Source organism: Dermochelys coriacea, chromosome 6, assembly GCF_009764565.3.
Source record: "Dermochelys coriacea isolate rDerCor1 chromosome 6, rDerCor1.pri.v4, whole genome shotgun sequence".
NCBI lineage: Eukaryota > Metazoa > Chordata > Testudines > Dermochelyidae > Dermochelys > Dermochelys coriacea.
In genome coordinates this window covers 127,097,733-127,117,738 of record NC_050073.1, presented here as the reverse complement: position 1 = coordinate 127,117,738, position 20,006 = coordinate 127,097,733, and the positions used below count along the sequence as shown (strand labels likewise).

Below are 20,006 nucleotides of genomic sequence, written 5' to 3'. Positions count from 1 at the left end.
CGTCCCTCGATCTGCTCGCTATGCCCCTACTTATACATCCCAAAATGCCATTGGCCTTCTTGGCAACAAGGGCACACTGCTGACTCATATCCAGCTTCTCGTCCACTGTCACCCCTAGGTCCTTTTCCGCAGAACTGCTGCCGAGCCATTCGGTCCCTAGTCTGTAGCGGTGCATTGGATTCTTCCATCCTAAGTGCAGGACCCTGCATTTATCCTTATTGAACCTCATTAGATTTCTTTTGGCCCAATCCTCCAATTTGTCTAGGTCCTTCTGTATCCTATCCCTCCCCTCCAGCGTATCTACCACTCCTCCCAGTTTAGTATCATCCGCAAATTTGCTGAGAGTGCAATCCACACCATCCTCCAGGTCATTTATGAAGATATTGAACAAAACGGGCCCCAGGACCGACCCCTGGGGCACTCCACTTGACACCGGCTGCCAACTAGACATGGAGCCATTGATCACTACCCGTTGAGCCCGACAATCTAGCCAGCTTTCTACCCACCTTATAGTGCATTCATCCAGCCCATACTTCCTTAACTTGCTGACAAGAATGCTGTGGGAGACCGTGTCAAAAGCTTTGCTAAAGTCAAGAAACAATACATCCACTGCTTTCCCTTCATCCACAGAACCAGTAATCTCATCATAAAAGGCGATACTCCAAATGCATCATTTGGTAGCTAATGAAACCAACATTTAAAAAAAAAAAAAACACCAAAAAAAAAAACAACACCAAACCCTAAACATTCCAAAGCCCTGTCTTTCCTACACTTTGTTGGTTAAAGTTATTGAAATATAAGTATTTATTTTTCTGTTTCATCACAATAGATTTGATGCTAATTGCTAGTACTAGTCTTACTTCAATACCTTAGTTTTAAACAAGCCTGGTTTTTTGGAAGATATAACTTTTACAAAGAGTCCATTGTCTTGTAGCATTTATCTGTTAATTTTAAAATAGTAAAAAAAAAAAAAAATTATTAATATAGACTTTAGACTTAAGCTATAAAATGTGTCCAAAGCAGGTTATGGAGTCTTTCTTGTGAATTTTAATTCTGATATCCTACAGAAGCCTTACATAATAGAAAGAGGAATTACAATTAAAATAAATTATCACCTTAAATGCAGCCAAGAAGCCCATTTCAGATGTTAGAACTTTTGTATTTATTTATTTGTATACTTGCCTTTTGTGTATTAGGAAAAACTGAACTTAATAATTCTAGACAAGGTTGTTGGTTTAATACAATAATATGAGAGAGAGGGTTGTTTTCTTCTTTCTCATGACCTACTTTACTGAGCAGCTGATGCACTATTGAAACTTGATAGATTGTGGAGTAGTTTATCAGATGACGTTTTAAGTCTTTAGAAATTGTATGTATTCAGGCTAAAATGTAACTTTTGTAACTCTGTCTTTGCATCCATCAGTAAGTAGTAAGCAGTCTTGTTTGAAGAAACCATTTTGTATGATTTAGCACTGCACTATAACAAACTAGAACATTTATGTAACTCTCTGTAAGCCTGAAATTAGGACAAATGTCATTAACCTAGACGTTAGAAGATTTTTGAGTACTGGCCATGTATACATGACACACCGTTCTGTATTCCTGTTTTAAGTAGCTCATGTATAAATTGGCTGTACGTTATACTTATTCTACTGGATATTGGGAGATCAACACTTATATCTTTAGATATTAATTTGTCAAATTACCTTTTGATTCTTAAATTGGTTTTCCATGCATATAGTTATACTTAATGCACAGAGAACTAAGAATGAAGCCTGCTGAATTCTCTATATCTTAGATTCCTTTAAAGTCTATCAAGCATTGATGAAAATGAATCCCAGAGCTGAAAGTGTATTACAAACTAATAGCTTTTGTTAACTGTCATTGATTCTTCAGAGTTTCTAAAAAGCTATGATAAAGCTTCATATCTTTCCTTTTTTCTTCATGATATTGTCTCAGCAGACACTGTACAAATTGCATACCCTGTCACAGAAGAGACAGAACTCTTTTCAGAGTAATAAGTAGTTTTTGGGGGATGGGGGTTGTAAATGCACACACATGCTGTTTTGGGTACAGTTTTCTTGAAATCCACAGTATAGAAGCCCCCTCCGTAATTCCTTTCCTGTCCATTACTACTTTCTTTTTGCTGGTGGTTACAGAAAATAACCTTCTTGTGGTTTCCTTACATGACAGTGAAGTTTAGGTTCAAATTTTGATCACTTTCTCTTATTTAAATGAGAGTGTGAGAGGTCAAAAATTTAAACTTGATTTTTTATATATTTTATTGTTGATTAGCTTCTAGTATGCAGTAGCTATTGATGTTTTTCAGGGAAGGATCCAAAATTCTCTGGATCCAGGACTGAGAGCTAGTCTACACTGGCAACGTTAAAGCACTGCCGCAGCAGTGCTTTAACATGGCTTGTGTAGTCACAGCAGAGTGCTGGGAGAGAGCTCTCCCAGCGCTCTAAAAAACCACCTCCCCGAGGGGCACAGCTGTGGTCGGAGGGGGAGTGGGGGGTTTCACACCCTTGAGCAAGAAAGTTGCAGCACTGTAAAGTGCCAGTGTACACAAGCCCTAAGTCTGAAGATATGAGGTAGTTTAACACAATAGATCAAATTATCTAGTCCGAAAGGCTCTGAATGCTTCAGTTTCCTCCACAGTCATCTTCAGAGAGAAGACCCCTACCAGTCATTTGTATTCCACATTTGGTAAGGAGTTGGAGCCACAGGTTGGTTCTGATTGTGTTTCTAGGGTTTTCAAGGGTTGACAGAGCCTCCTCCAATCCAAGCAATGGATCCTTTGAGCTGGTGGGGTCTTTGTAACCAGCTTTTCCTTCAGAGATTGTTTTAAAGCCTTTGTTGCCTTACAAAGGGAACCCTTGTTGGGTTTGTCAGATCAGAGCATGACTTACTCACTGTTCAAGTCTCTACACAGACTTCAGATTCGCAGAGGAAAGCTGCAGGTTGTTGGGCCACAATATATTACTACAGCTTCTGTGTTTTCTTTCTCTGCATTGTCTGTTCCCTGGAGTTATGCTTCCTGGGCAGGTTCTTCTTTCTGGATTTGACATCTCAGAACGGATTTGGCCTAGAGTTCCACCTTTGTAGTTTGTCAGCTTTGTGCAAGAAGATCCTTCTCCTATGGATAAGGAAAGTGTGCATTCTTGAGTTCTGGGACTCCATCCCCTGAGAGGCAAGGCCTGAACAGACTGAGGAGGAAGAGGCAGGGCCAACACTGGAGCTTCCACCCCCTTAATTATTCGCCACAAATGATTCTGCCTTGATCTCTTCCTCTTCTATGGATGGCAACAGCCTTTCACTATCTAATGAGCAGAATGGTTGGTTTTGAAAACAAACTTCCGTTACAGCCAGCTTACACAGAGTTTGGCATACTACAGCTATTGAGAGGGAGAGCTTGCATTCCCTGTGAATGAAGAGCGGCTAGATCCTGCTAGGGAGTTTTTGAACCACCCATGTGCATAAAATAAGAGGCAAAGATCTTGAAAAGTCTCTAGTGATTTGGGGTGACTGATTTGATACAGCTGCAGGAAGGCCAATTTTCTGAAAGTGCTGAGCATCTGCTCTCTGCAAAAATTGGGGCCCCTTTAAAGTGTCTTAAGTGGACCACCAAAAAACTTGAGGTGCCCAAAATCACTTGTCACTTCTGGAAAACTTGGGTTAGTCTCTTTGTCAAGGGAGGGTTTGAAACTGTAATTCCAGCATATCTAATTTTGTCAGTAGTTTACAAGAAGTCCCACTTTGGAGGAAAGGCTTTTTAATCTGTGCTGATGGACAGCTTGCACAATTTGGGAGGAAGGCATATTCCTCGGAGAGTCTTATTTCAAGAATGACAAAATATTGTGGCATTACAGTTATTCCCACTGGACAAACTATACACTGGGCACTTGGCTTGGGAGTATCCAAAAGGAGAATAGATATCCTGGACGGTTAAGGAAGGATGGAAAGTAGATAGATATTCCTTAAAGATACCATCACTACAAGATTTTCATCCCTGGATCTCAAGTTCCCAGCACAAGATGGACTAGAAGTCCTATAGCTCTAAGAATTTTTGACTTTCTGACACAGTAATAATTCCAGCAACTCATGGGATCTACTCCAATACTTAGTTATGGTGGTTTAATCTTTGGTCATGCCACTTTCCATTCTAGCACTCTTGACTCTGAAATTCAGATCTTTGGGTTGAGACGCAAGCACAGATGGTGAAGGGTGCTTATTCTCTCATTGGTGGAGCTGAACTGGTTGCAGCAGAAATGGGTATTTTAAGGAAAAAATCCAAATGCAGATAATGTTATGAAGGAGAAAAGTTAACTACTATTCTAAGAATTGTATTTTAAGTTAGCTGCTACTTTTAAGTCAGCAGAGGAAACATAATCTACAATGCATGATATTCTCTGTGAAAATACTACCTTTTAATTTTTGGTGGGTTTTGTTTGTTTTTTAAAAAGACTCAGGCCATAATTTTCAACTCTGGATACCTAAATATGTATGTAAGAACTGAACTTTAGGCAAACTTCATTGGAAAAATGTGGCCTTAGAATCCAAAGGAATTTTCTCTATCCCATTTTTAAGGGTAGTTAAACCTTGGGCCTAGAATCTTGGCGTTTATTTTAAATGGCTTTATTAAAATGTCTGTAAACCTAAATCTGTTTGTTTTTATCTGATTTTAAATGTTCCATTTGTTTGTTTCTCACCAGGGAGACTGCAGCTATGAACTGGAAATTCAGCCTTATTTAAATATGGACGACATTAAAACCTCAAATGCTCAAAGGAGTAGTTGTCTTTCCACCAGCAACTCCAAGGCTCAGAAGGCATTTTCATCCAGAAAAAACGTGGCACGAGGATCAAAAGTAAAACTTGGCTCATATTCCTTAAGTGAACTTGATACAGAATGTATTTCACTGTTTAAAACAACAAACTTCAAGACCACAAAAAGAACATCTGCATTAAATTTGAAAATGCCTGCACCATGTACAGAAGTTAACATTTTAGATTCTTTTTCAACTGCAGAGGACGCTGTTTCTGAATGTACTGTACATAAAAGTCTACCAGATAACAGAGAAAATGTGACATTTCACTTAAATGAATTTACTGCCCCAAGTAATCTCAGTGGAAATGTTACTAGTTGTGCAAGTGAAATAGTAAAGGAATGTAAATCTGTAAATCAAGCCTGTAGTTCACTGGACAGAAACTGTGCAGATTCTGGTTACAGTAGCTTCACAGAGGAGAAATCACCAGTTTCACCTAGCTTGTTTTACCTACCTGAAGCAGAGTTGGATTCATTTGCACTCACAACTTCAGCTGAGGATCCTTCATTGATAAAAATAATATTAACAAATGTAAAAAGGCTTTTGTCACAGTCTCCTCCACCTTTGAATAAACTTCATAATTGTGAAGGATTGGACAGAACCAGAGAAGATGAAATCCAACAGCCTGTTTCTTTTCAAAAAGTTATTTCCAACACATTCACAGAGGGATTGCAGGGCAAAACCTCTGTCTCTTTCACAGAGTTCCAGAATCCTTTACTTCCCGCTCAGAAATGCTCAGAATTAAATGGCCCCAGTAAATTGTGTTCCTCTATTAGTAACTGTCCTTCAGAACCAAGCTTCCTTTCTGAGGCTTTTGTTGGCAAGACAAATAATGATTTTAGCTGGGACGACATCTTTGACTGTGACAATGGAGAGCACACAGAAATTCAAAAGGACAATCTAACAATGGTAGATCATGCTCTGACTAATAGCCCTTCAGACAAAAATTCAGTTGACGGGTATAAAGAGGATTCTGAAAAGTTCCAGGAAAATGTGGCCACTGACAGAGATGAGAGCATAAATTTATTTGAAGATGAACATATTTCAGATGAGTGCTTTCTAGACAGTGATGCAAACCCCAGAGAATCATTAATAAGCTGTAGGACCAGAAATTTGAAAATATCTGAACATTTGGATATTGTAAGCAAACAATTTCTGGATAATGAAGATCTTTATGACTGTTCTCAGGAACTTTTCTCCGTTAACTTTGATCTGGGGTTTTCTATTCAAGAGTCTGAGGATGAGGAAATAGACATGAATGGTGGTAGTATTCAAAATTCAGATGGTATCTTGGGCACTCATGTAGATGTTAAACCTACTAGAGGTGAAAATGAGTTATCAAATGATAACTTGATACATCCATCTCCACCAAAATTGAAAGATGAAAGCATTGCAAGAACAAACTTTTCTACACCATTGCCCTCACAAAATCAGAGAACGAATCAAGCAAAACTGACTGAAAACTGTATCCCAATCATTTCTCCTATGAAGCTAACAGAAGAAAAGGAACATGGATCATATGACTCTTTAGCTTCTGCATTTTCCACACCAAAAGGTGGAAAGGTTAGGAATGTTAAAGTCCTCAAAAGAATTTCTATGAATGCTTTTTCTAGAATCAGGCAGGAAATTCCCCAGATTTTGCCTACAAATAAAGTAAATACCAACACTGTTAAAGTCGTGCTAAATTCAGCTTTTGATACACCAGACCTCCCCTCAGGAAAGACTGAAAACCTGGACCATAAACAGCTGCATGTTTCCCAGAAGTTTCCTATTGAAGGTAAGGTGTCAGTTGTAGTTAATTGAAAGGTTGCTCATACTTCCATTTAAAAAAATAAATAAATCTTCCTGTAGAATTCAATAATTCTGCTCTAATAAATTTGTTAGTCTCTAAGGTGCCACAAGTACTCCTTTTCTTTTTGCGAACCTTTAGGTTGTGACATCAGGAATGTGGGAAGAAGCACAACCCCTTGATTTCCAGGGTGGAACCTTTATGGCTATGTTGGGATGGTCCCAAAACTCTCTTGGATGGATAACACAGTATGGATAATGTTGTACACAGATTGCCAGAGCATCAGCTAATAACTCCTACCGGTTTTACTGATAGGAATAAATTATTTTCTCACCACCCTTGAGCTATCATAAATGAAAGAATTATTCTTTGTTCAATAAGGGTTCCTTTGGATTACAGCTGAGAATGTTTTTTTTATTGGCAGCGTTCAGACTCAGCAGTGGATTATACAATCTGATTTTTGAGGGGAGAAGGAAGAGAAATGTGTGAGCATAATCCTAAGGAACTTTAGTTTCTGTAAAGCTTGCCTCAGATTTCACTTGGTTAACATGCAGAATACATATTTAAATGTGTCTGTTTCAGGGTGAATGACGATGAATACTGCAGCAATTGGGGTCTAGATTAAACCCCTAAAATCTGTTTACAGGTACTGATCATGTGAACATGTGAGATGCAGTTACCTGGACTGTAGCTGCCTTTAAAGCCTCTTTAATCCTCTCAGTGTCTTATTTGTAAACATCTCGATCTGTTACTCTATAACCCCTAAATCCATGCCTTCACATTTTTGTATCCTAGTTCTAAATGGGACAGAAATTGTATTGACAGATCTGTTTAATTTTAATTGCATGGTGACTGACTTGCATGGTAAATATTTCCTGACAATAACTTTTGCTGGAACGTGGATTGCCTTTATAAATGTCAGTTTATAAAGGTCTCTCTCTCTCTCTCTCTCTCTCTCTCTGTGTGTGTGTGTGTGTGTGTGTGTGTGTGTGTGTGTAATCTTCTAAATCTCTCCCTTGTTCTAGGTGCATCTATACCACAAAATTCATAAATTCCATATGCTGTCCTTAAAAGCCCAAACCTTCCCAACTGATCAGGGCCATCAGTCTTCTCTTCCCTCCTCTGTCCCTCCAGCCCACTTATCTCCAAATAACCTTGAACTATTTTTGACAAAAATCAAGATCTAATGTTACTGAACCTGATTCTTGGGGCATACTGAGGTTTGCTGCATGGCTTCATTATTACTCTTAAATGTTGAAAATAACCCATTGCTGAGCAGTCTCTTCCTGCAGCTGAAGAGTCTTTCTTTTGCCCCCCCCCCCATGATCCTACTGCACTTGCTCAGTCTCTCCAGTTGGTGGATTCTCTAAAGTCTCTTGTTTTATTTGTTTTTGCCAGAAACCTAGGTTCCTTCTAGAATCTGGCTGAGTCATATTGCTTGGACTCTCACTTCTCCCTGTGCGATGTCTGTATCTGTTCAGTCTTCAGGATGTTTGAGCAAGCAACTTCAGTAAACACTTAAATTAACTAAATTTAATAAACAAATTCAACCTAGTAAAAAAGACTAGAATTAATGAATTAGGTCAGTTATTTCCAACTAGAAGAAGATATAGTGATTAAGGATCACTACAATTTAATGTTTGAAGACATTGCTATAGAAGTGCTAGGTAGTATGACTTATTAGTGCTTCTCCCTAAAGTAGTAAAACCAATGTTCACCTCGCCTTCATTCTGTTGCAAGTACCTAAATAAATAAATAACCCTGCCCAACTGTGACTATAGCAAGTCTCAGGCACACCTTGGAGGAAAAAATTAGAGAAGGTGAAAGGACTGCTAAAATAGCCTCTTGATGGCTCTTACTGGCAAATTAGAAAACTCATCAGAGAACATCCGTCTGTTCAGGAACTCCATGTAAGAGTCAGAACGGACAGCTATATTTTGGGCAGTGTAGGGAATATGGCACTCTTTCAGAATACCTCAAACAGGGTATAATTCTTTGTAGTTCACTAGAAAATTAATACACAGACTGTTACAGATTTGGTAAGAAGAATTTTCAGTCAGTTCCACTTCTCTTCAGGGTGTGCTGGAACAAAACAAGAATGTGGCAACTAACAAGAAAATAAATATGTAACTTGTTCACTACTAATATGGGTTTTTTCCCTCTCTTACTTTATTCCCTCCACTCTTCATCTTCTGTGCTGCATGGGTAATTACTTCAATGCAAAGAAATACACAGTAAACATCACTTTCTTTATATCTCAGTAGGAAAATATTTGTTTTGGTTACCAGCGTTAACAGGAACAATACTTACTACATACATCAATAAGTAATTATTTTGTTAGTCATCTTCAAAGCCAAATAGATTGATTGTTCGATTAGAGCTATATTGTGTTGTAGAGAATACATTTTCTTATGCTTGTTATTTGTTTGCCACTCCTCAGTAGAAAGTAGCAGCGAAAGTGAAGAAGAGATTGTTTTCCAAAGGAAAAATAAGAAAAAAGGAAATGTTTTGAAGTCTCCTGATGTGAGTCATTCAAAAAAAAAAATTTCATCAAACACCAAAGCAAAACTCCTTTCTGGAATCTGTAATTACATTTTAATTTATTTTTCTTCACAAGGTTAAGAATAACAGCGATTTTGAATCACCAGTTCATGCTGTCAAGAAACGTAGGCATCCACTTAACACAGTAAGTAAATGCTTGAACAAGACATAAAGAAAATGTGTTTAAAAAAACACAATTTCACTCAGCTGATTTTAAAATGGCAAATACTTTCCCAATCACTGTAGAATCTTTTCTACTTAAAAAAAAAAAACACAAAACCCTGCATTGATGTACCATAAGGGATGCTGACTCACGAACAGAAAGCATGCAAAGTAAAGTTTACAGTGCATTTTAAAATGTGCTGAGGGACAGCATCTCTTGCAAAATGACCTCTTCATTCTAATTCTAATCATTAATTTCTCAGATTTCGGCTCTTGATCACATTTTTGGATGCAAACTTAATTTCTGAAATACTCCCTTCTCAGGGTAAAAGTCCAGCTTTTCTAAAGGTCTTAGAGGATATCTGAAACTTTTAGAAAAACAGCATTTGGGAAATAAAATTGGGGGAGCCAGTTTTAGGGTATGTATGGTAGATTATTTTGCAGACTAGCTATGCTAGTGTCTCCCTTTCCCCCTCATTCCCCTCTTCCTGCCTCCAAAGCTGTCTCCTCCAATTGCTGGTTGAAGAGATCTCTTCCACATCACTCAAACCACCATTGCAAATGACATTAACTGGCAAATTTAGCATTCTCTGCAGTGAGGCCCAGCGAGCCAGCTGCTGTGGCCCCTGCCCTTCTGGAAACAACAAAGACAATACAATTCTCGGAAATGTTGAATTTCAGTTCCACGGCTCGTCTGTATGTTGTCCTTTAATTACAAAGTAAAACTAGAACGAATTTTCAGTTTCAGAAGGCAAATATCTGCAGACTCTGCAATAGCTTGGATGATTTAAAGTAGGGCTTGTCTACACAGTTTTTGCATTGATTTTACAAAATTGTTGTACAAACTAATTTAAATTTGTACTTACTTCTAGTGTGGGCACACTTACATTGGTTTAAGCCAATTTATATCAGTTTAGCCATTTTAATTTAAATACCATTTATATTTAGCAGTATATTTAAAAAAAATACCAAATTGTTAAATAAAACTGATTTGGGGTTCTAAGACTTTATGTTTAAAAAGTTAATTGGACAATGAGTTAATAGATGTTTTGGCTTTCCTTTTGCAAAACCTAATCAAATGGAATATTATTCAGAACTGGAAACAAAGATTCACTTGTTTAAGTTGTTTATAAAGCTAAATCATTCCTGTTGGGCTTCAAGAGCTAGCTCATCAGGGGCCTGATCCAGTACCAAAAGCATCTGACCCAAACTCACTAGAATGTTTCTTTCTTCTCTCCCTTTGTCCTCTAAATATCTTATTTAAGATGCATATGTAGTTGTATCTGGCAATGAATTATACATTCACAGTTTTAAGAACAGAGCTTCTCTCCTTATAAGGATTAATAAAGTAAGAGAGTTGTGCTACCAATAAGCCCACAAAGTTTTCATATCATATTTCACTTAATCTTTTTTCCCAATGACATAAGCTTTCTTCTCCCTTCACCCAAAAATGGATGGCTTCTTTATTTCAGATAAAGATTACTATAAATGTTCTTTTTGTGGGAGTATAATTATCAACATATCAGATGCACAGATTACGTAGGTCAGAGAATCTCAAACTGGGATATTCGGAGGGCGGTGGGGGAGAGAAACCAGAGAGCAGCAGATGCTGGCCAGGTACCCAGGTCTAAAGGCAGCACCACCAGCAGTGGAGAAGTAAAAGTGGCAATGCCATACTATGCCACCCTTACTTCTGTGCTGCCTTCAGAGGTAGGCAGCCATATATGTACTTGTGTGGCAAGAATGAGGGAGGCATAAACTACTACAGTCACAAAGAGAGGGGATGGCGCAATCAAATAAGTTTGAGAACCACTTGCTTAGATAATAGTTGATATTGAAGAATAGCAAACTGAGTCATTATGAATGGTTACATGACCGTCTTCTTCCTATTCACTGAAGTTTTTGTAACATACTCTAGTCAGATTTATCTAGTGATGAGGGCATGGATTTTCACAAGAAATCAAACAGGACTGTGGATAGCGACATGAGCCGTTGCAGGAAACAACTAAAAGGTGTCAAAAGGCAAAAGAGTGATGACAACTTTTTTATGTTGAAGGTAGGAGCTTTACATGTTGGATAGAGGGTGGGTCCCTCGGGGGGCTGTTAGGAGTGGGGGTCCTGGGAGGGAGTGGTCAGGGGACAAGGAGCAGGGGGGGATGGATGGGTCAGGGGTTCTGAGGGGGACGTGGAGGGGGCGGATGGGGGTGGGGCTCAGGCTGTTTGGGGAGGCACAGCCTTCCCTACCCTGCGCTCCATACAGTTTCACACCCCAATGTGGCCCTCGGGCCAAAAAGTTTGCTCACCCCTGGACTATATGCTCTCTGCTTTCAGCATTTGAGTCAGCCCCCATTTTGACTTTGGCTACTCCTTTCTAACCTAATTGCAGCACTTTGACTGTACTCTTTCATGGGTTTCTCTTTCTTTGATTTCAAAGTCTGACATATAAAATCTGTGGTCATTGGAGAGCCCTGTGTCTCCCGAATTCATTAATTGATTTTACTTATTTACGATACGAGTTCCTCTGAAGTATGCTACTGTAAATTACTCACTTGTTTGCATTTTGATAGAGTGCAACCAGACAATTTTTAGATGAAGAAGCTGAACTTTCCCTACAAGAGGCAGAGGATATTTCATCTGATGAGAGTGATTCAGAGAATGAATTAAACTCCTCACTCAATCAATTCCTTAATGATGAGACACAGTTCACAGAGGTTTTAAATGGTAAATGAAGAAAATTGCTTTCCCTTCTATTAAAACAGTGTTTGAGATTTTTATTTGGCTTTTCTCTTGAAGATCTGATCTCACAGGTAACCATTAGAAATATTTTATCGAGGAACATATTGCATAAAAGGCCAAATATTTCCATGCGGTGAAAGGAGCATGTGTAAAAAGGGGGAGATACACAATGTCCAATTGTTGTATGTGAGATCTGAGAAAGAAGGATGGGAAGGAGGGTGTGTTGGAGAAGAAAAGGGGAAGATTTTCTAGTGGAAGTGAGAGGTGTGTGTGGAGACGAGGAATTTTAGCTGAGGCAATGTTCCACATGCCCCCTCTTCCTTCCTTTCTCTCTCCCCCATTTGCTTTCATTATGTGGGGGCAGCTGCTTCTCTTCTTCTCCCCCCTCCTTCCCCAGGGCATGGGGGCTTGGAATCGCATACAGCATCTGGCCCCAGGCACTGTGACCAGTCCTGCTGCTGGAGCTGGATGATTGGCTCCTGTTGGTGGTGGAGTGTGAGGGATTGATACAGTTTGCTGCTTAGGCGGGGGGTAGCCCTCGTGAGCTCCTTGTTTCAGCCTCACTTTTAATCTAGTTGCTGGATCTCTTGTGATTCTGGGAGGTAGGCAGATCACTAGCTTTGGGGTCTGGAAGGGATTTTTCCCATATGGCAAAACTGACCAACCTACTATGTGGGTTTTCACTTTCCTTCCTATATTCTGGAGATCTGGTTTTGAGGGGTTCAAATGGCAATTGTCACAACTTGGGCAGATTCCAGTGCAGGTGGAGGGTAGAAAGGGTCGATATGAGGTCCCTGTAACCCATGCAGCTGCTGGTTATTGGTCCTGGGCACAGCCCTGCATGGAGAGAGGGTCACCTTTGTGTGACATGGCATATGGCTCCCTTCACCTCATCTCTCCTACCTATGACGTGAAGGAAGGGAGCAAGTCAGCACTTTGTTTTCCAGTCTCGGTAGGCTTGAGGCTGCAGAAGGGGGCATGGCTTTCACACACACCCTCAAGTTTATAATCCACCAGGGCTATCTGTGCCAGGTGAGGTCAGCATTGGAACAACCCTGCTGGGTAGTTTGGAGAGGTCACTCCAGTTGGATAATAGTTTTAAATAAAGCAATAGCCACTGCATTTAACCCTGCTATGGTGTCTGTGTCTCCTGGTGTTCATGTCCACATAGATTTACAATGCATTTTATTGCTCCCTGCGGGCTTCTGGGGTGTGACAGTGTCGTGCAATGTTGAAGAAGCTCTTCAAGGATTGACTGATTATAACCAGGTTGTCTTCCTTAAGTGATTTTTTTCCCCCCATTATGAATGTAGAAAACCCTCAGTTTTCCATTCCAATTGGGGTCTGTCTGGATCTTTCAGGTCTCCTAGGAAAATGCTTTTATATAAAGTGAGGATTATGATCAGGTGCTTTTTAAGATAAAATGGTATGAACTTGCTGATAAAGTTGAGGAAGCAAAGTTTTTCTGCTGGGATGATTAATTAATTGTTTAGTACTTTTGTGCAAATCGTTGGCTGTGTGGGGGATGAGGCAGGACCAAGGAATTAGTAATCACAAGTGAAGTGAGTGGTTACTCCAGTAGATTGCTGTCTGAGGTTTGTTCCCCCCGAGTAATAGATCTGGCAGATGGCCTGTAAAATCTATTCCGCTTTCTATTCTGAATTATTCTTTTAGCAACAAGGATGCATTTTATACACTATGCCAGACTTGCATCTGTTTCATTTCCCACTTTCTGCTCCCCTGTTCTATATGGTCCTATATAAGGGGATGAGGGAGGAAGTAAGTATGAGATTGTGGAATATCGGCTGGCAAAATGTTGGAAATCACCAGCTTTGGAAACAAACATTTCATGTAGGGAGGTGGGAAGAAATTTATGCTAATGGAGGGTGTCATGTTCAGGTTAAATAATTAGGTGCTCTGAGTCTGGAAGGTTAATTTTGTCTTTGAGGGAAGGATGTAGGAAAATGGATTCATCTTCACTTTGGTGTGATAGATTCTTAAAGGCAGTTACTGAGGAGTTTTCTTCTGCAGCTCAGGTCTCAGTTGTTTCCTGTTTATATTGGATTTTGACAATGCCATCCCTGTTTTCAGAGCGATCCATGAAGAGATAATGGTTAGATCCATTTTCAGGGATTTCCATTTCCATTTCTTGCATAGTGGAGAAGTGGATGGTTTGAATGTTACAGATACATGATGTCAACCTTCTCTATTGGGAGCTATAATGAGCTTTATGAGGTCTGCCTATTGGGAGAAATCTTATGGCACAAAAGAATGTGCCATATGGGATCAGACCAATGGTCCATCTAGCCCAGTAGCCTGTCTTCCCACAATGGCAAATGCCAGGTTCTTCAGAGGGAATGAACAGAACTGGCAATCACTGAGTGATCCATTCCCAGTCATCCACTCCCAGCTCCCGGCAAACACAGGCTAGGGACACCTGGAGCATAGGGTTGTATCCCTGACCATTCTGGCTAATAGCCATTGGTGGACCAGTCCTCCAGGAACCTATCTAGTTCTTTTTTAGACCCTTCTATAGTTTTGGCCTTCACAACATCCCCTGGCAACAAGTTCCACAGAGTGACTGCATAGTGTGAGGAAGTACTTCCTTTTGTTAGTTTTAAACCTGCTGCCTATTCATTTCATTGGGTGATTCCTAGTTCACTGTTGATAGAAGACTGGGTAGGTCCAGTCCCCTATTTTTCTAAGAGCATGTGGGGATTTTGTGGGAGAATCTTGAGTCTTTATCAAGTCAGGAAAAATTTGAAGAGCTTGCTTTGCTATGGAATATTACTTTGGACAATACCTTTATGGAAATGTTTATTTTGTTGGTGGAAAACCATTGTGTAATTAAACACTTAATAAAATGTTGTGCATCTCTGTTTTCATAATTTTTATTCAGATTCTGAGATGGAAGGAATTTATTTAAAATCTGTGCGTAGCCCAGCTCTCAGCAACAGGTATAAAATGGTGCATAAAGGATTCAATAGTATGACAGTTTTCTCACAGGTATGAAGTGAAATGACTCTGCTTTCCTCAAGAAATGTAACCTATTTAAGGCTGTGTTTCTATTTAAACATTCTTTCAGGTTTGTTTGCAATCCATTGTTCCTAAATAGTTCTTTCTAGCAAAAACCCAGTTTATGATTTTATTATTCATTATAAAAGAGACCAGAAAGCATGCACTGATAGACATGCATGCATCAATAAGTTTATGCTACTCTTTTTTCCATCAGAGAGAGGTCATTACCTAATTTGAAGTTAAATGGTTTGGTTTTCAATATTTAGACTTCTTTCATTTATTGAACAATGCAAAATGGACAGTGGCATTAATTATTGCCAGTGGCCTCTTCATAGTCGATATAGTATTGTACATTGCCCTCATCACTGCAGTAACTGACATCTATAATACTGATTTTATAGGTGGAAATCTTTTTTTTTTTTTTTTGCTATTTACAAATGAAAAATCAAACTAGCGTGGCAATTAAGCTTGTCTCCTATACTTGCATGCAGATAAATTTCACAAAGCATAAACACACACACAGACTGCAAAGTCTGTGGAGAAGCTACTTTTTTTCCTGAATCTGCAAATGTGGAGTATATGTAAACTGTGAAGCTTATGTTCCGAACTTGCCCGCATTCTGGAATTTAATTTTGCATTTCCCAAATCTTTGTGCATTGAGATGTGTTGTGTAGAGTAGATAGCTTGTTTTGAAAACAAATCTAGAAAAATGCCTATCTTATTATTGTAAAATCTGTTGTATAGGCCTAGTGGAAGCAATTTTGAATATGTTGTGGAATTTGCATTGTATACATAGTAGAATATGAGTTGTGTGTCATCAGCATTGTTTAATGTAAAAAATTGAAAAATTTTGTCTTTTGGGTACAAGTTTGAGGTTCTAGAATGAATGAAATTACAAAAAAATAAATATTTGTAATCTGAAATATTTAGCTATAACACATACTGAAAACTGAAATTAGGATTGCCTGTTTAAAATTCAGTCTTAAAACTATTGGCCAGTAAATCTCATTTAATTTCTCCTGTTACATTACAGTCATATTCACTATAAATATTTTCTAGTGACAAATGAGGGGCCTCAGCCTGCAGTACTTTGACGTTTCCCATTTACTCCCTGGGGAATCACACACATGTGGGGGCTGTAGGACTGGGCACTGGAAGTAGCTCAAATATTAGGTACCTGTTTTGCATTCAGCAGTTTGTATAAAATGGATAAATGAGCACACCACTTACGTATAGTGCAAAGCCAAAGTGATCATGTTCTAATTCCTTCCAGATTCCTGAGCAAGATGAGGCTTACTTAGCAGATAGTTTCTGTGTTGAAGAGGAGGAAGAGGAAAGTGTCAGGAAAAGTGACTCTAGTGAAGAAGAGGAAGTGTGTGTCAATTTTGACCTTGTAATGGATGAGCGCTCTGCTAGTGGAAGAAAACAATACTTCACTCGCCGCAGAGTAAAACTAAACCAGGCCAAGACAAAACAAAATTGTGCAGTTCCATTAACAAAGAAAAGGTCCCGAATTATTGTTCTTGATGATTCTAGTGGGGATGAAACAAATGTCAGTAATCAGAGGCCAGTAAAAACAGCTTCTCCCAGGACAGACTACAGCCATGCTCACATACCCAAGTCGTTGCTTTCAGACTCTCCTGGACAGCCTAAAGCTCCTGATAGAAAGAACTCTATTTATCAGCCCCTGGAGAACAAGGATCAGAGACTAATTAACCTGAAGGCTTCAGTGTCTGAAGTGCTGGACTTTCAGCCAGAAAGTAGGGGCAGAGGCAGGCTGTCTTCGCTGGCTATTGTCAACAATGATTTGCTGAGAGGGGATGGGGATTTTCAGGCAAAACTCAAGGTGCGTATTATTTCAAAGGCATAAGACCGACATTTCACTTCATGTGTATTCTGTATTTGCCTTGCAAACTGGGGCCCTGACCCTGAGCGATTAACTTCTTGTGCTGGTGTAAATACAGGTGGTAATAAAGGCTGTCAATCTGGTGCCATTCGAGAGAAAGTTGAAGGGACAGTGCAATGGAGTACTAGGGAAGTGGCCATATCTCCTTATCGCTAAGTGGAGCTTTGCTGTATACGCTATGCATTTGGTGGTCAAGGTCAAGATGTTGGGAGCTGACAGAATTTTCAGTTAACAGTCATTGAGGAACATGACCATATTTCCGATAATGGGGAGCTTCGGATAGTTTGGGGTCAAAAACAGGGTTCTGTTATCATTTCTGTATTTATAATTCCTGTACACTTGTTCCAAAATCAAACGCTGGGTGGTCTAAAATTAGGCTCCTAAATCTTTATGTAGGCACCCAAATCAAAGCAGCCTGATTGTCAAAGGTGCTGAGCACCTGCAGTGCCGATAGCGTCAGTAGTATTGTTGAGTGCCGGTTACTTGTAAAGTTCAGGCCACTCATCTGGTACCTGCATGCAGATTTGGGAGCCTCGCTTTAGGCAGACAGATTTGAAATTTTGACCTTGAAGCTTAAGTCTCTGCAGTACAGAAAAGTTACAAACAAGATAAAAGTGAATTTCTCATTAAAAGATGCAAGTGAATGATTTCTGAGAGCATGCCAGGATGAGCATGAAACAAAACCTGATGCTGCTAAGCCTTTATATTTAAATCTACATTCTTAGGGAGTGCCATCCTTTTGCTCCATATTGTCATTGCAAATGTGGTGTAGTGTGTGCTTTTTATGTTTGCAGGTGGAAGGTTCTTCAAAAAACCTCTGTGCCAACACTTCAGATACATGGTGCTCTGCTTCCAAGGGAAATTCTGCTGTTGCACCACCTGTTTCAGCTGGTCTTCTGGAGAGAAAAGCCTCCCTTTGCATTCTGGTCGACAGTCATGAGATCTCCTCTGGATCAGATATAATTTCCTCCCTGAAAGCGATTCATGGAGTAAAGGTGCAGGTTTGCTCTCTCGGAGGCTGTGATTACATTGTGAGCAATCGAATGGCAGTGGAAAGGAGAACTCGGTCAGAACTGCTGAACAGTATGAACAGGAACAAAGTTACACAACGGATTCAGCATTTGCAGAGGGTGTTCGAGAGGATATGTGTGATTGTGGAAAAGGACAGGATTAAAGCAGGTTAGCTAGTATTCACGCTGCTGCTGTGCCTGGCAAAATTAATAGTTACATTGGCTTTACCTATTACTGGAATCAGTGAAATTTTAAGAACATTTGTTTTAGAACCTATGTGAGGTCTTATGGAAATAAAGCCAGAAACCCATCGCTACAAGCTGAGCAATATAATTTGCTGTATATTGAAAGGTTTTATAAATGGATGTGAAGTTATTTGCAAAATCAAACATAATGATCCCTATTTTATTTATTCATAGCAATGCTAGTCCCTGAAGCAGCCAAAAGCCAGCTTTGCCCAGTGAGATGAAGGCAATTTACCTTCTCTTATTTGTTTAGCTGAAAATATTTTTTGAAATGGTGCTGTAAAGGTAAATTCCAGTGTTCCCTCAAAACAGCATACTGAATATTTTTAAACTAAAGTGTACTTAGCATTAAGACAGCAACTTGTTCCATCAAAATTGCCATGTTGCTGCCAATAGACATTTAGTATCTAACAGATTATGTAGACAATGGCCTTGCTTTGAAATCAGAGAGAGAAGTAGGAGACTATACAGCAGTTGTAGGTATTAAATTATTAAAACCAAACATTTTTGTAAATGTAGCTTTGTTTTATGTGAAGTATAAATGCTTAAATCTGTAACCCCCAGTGCTCCTGATCCCTGCCCCATGTAACAAACCGGCAGAGGACTATGGGATTGATGCAAGTTTTGAACATGGACGCTGAGAATGAAGTGCTTAAATTCTATATAGTCACAAAAATAAGTGGCTTGACTTATGTAAAGGTGCCTCAGTATCCCATTACTGATGCTGTTGCACACATTGTTCATTCCTGTAACATGCTGTCCACTTTCCCTCATTCCATTGTTTCCAAGATGCTGCGCTTTCCTCCTTTTCCTTCCCCATTACTCCATCCATGTTACTTATCTGCTCAAGTTTCTTCATTGGCTACTCATCTCTTACCACTTCATGTTAAAGCACCTAGTCCCTACCTTTATGGCCCTATATAATCACTCCTCATCTTTGGCTCTTCCTTCTCCTCCACTGCTTGCCCCAGTACTCCTCCCAGTCTCTCATGTTAACTGCTCTTCATCTATTTTGCATTTTCAACCTAGAATTTTGTCATCTAGCCCTTGTATTTGGTACGGCTTCCTTTCTGCCATGTTTTCTCTTTCCCTCTTCCAAGAAATCAGCCTTCTCTCCAATCATCTCTTTGTTTGAGTAGTTTTCCCTCATCTCATCATCTTATATAGTGAGTTCTCTAAAACAATCTTATTGTAACCTTATTGTAACCTACAAAGTTCTGATCATGATTATTGATGTATATTCCTTTTTAACAATCCCAGATTTAAAAAGAATTCAATCTCTGTGAATCAGGTTTCAGAGTAGCAGCCGTGTTAGTCTGTATTCGCAAAAAGAAAAGGAGTACCGGTGGCACCTTAGAGACTAACAAATTTATTAGAGCATAAGCTTTCGTGAGCTACAGCTCACTTCATCGGATGCATTTAATGCATTTAATCTCTGTGAAAACTCTGATTCTGAACTCTTCTATTCTAAATATGCAGGAGAGACTTCAAGATTATTCCAAAGGACCAAGTACTATGACGCCATGCTGTCAGCCTTAATCCGGGCTGGAATCCGAATCCTTTTCAGCTCTTGCCAAGAGGAATCTGCCCATTTGCTGAAAGATCTGGCTCTGGTAGAACAGAGAAAGAATGTTGCTATTCATGTACCAACAGAAGTGAAAGGGGCCAAACAAGAAGCTCTCCGGTTCTATCTGAGTATTCCCAACATCAGCTACGTAGCTGCACTGAACATGTGCCATGGCTTTGATTCTGTGAAGAAGATGGCTAACAGG

At 39.5% G+C, this 20,006-nt stretch overlaps 1 protein-coding gene across 12 annotated transcripts in view; it reads left to right on the top strand.

The window, feature by feature from the left end:
- FANCM (FA complementation group M) overlaps window positions 1-20,006 on the top strand; it is a 177,876-nt gene that overhangs the window by 124,869 nt on the left and 33,001 nt on the right. For 6 of the 12 annotated variants that reach the window (XM_043515940.1, XM_043515939.1, XM_038406212.2 and 3 more), the window contains 9 exons: window positions 4,716-6,603; window positions 9,056-9,138; window positions 9,233-9,301; window positions 11,237-11,374; window positions 11,886-12,039; window positions 14,954-15,060; window positions 16,346-16,918; window positions 17,773-18,157; window positions 19,714-20,005. In XM_043515940.1, coding sequence (XP_043371875.1) covers window positions 4,716-6,603; window positions 9,056-9,138; window positions 9,233-9,301; window positions 11,237-11,374; window positions 11,886-12,039; window positions 14,954-15,060; window positions 16,346-16,918; window positions 17,773-18,157; window positions 19,714-20,005 — 3,689 coding nt within the window. The other 6 variants (XM_038406214.2, XM_043515944.1, XM_043515946.1 and 3 more) reach the window with 6 other exon arrangements.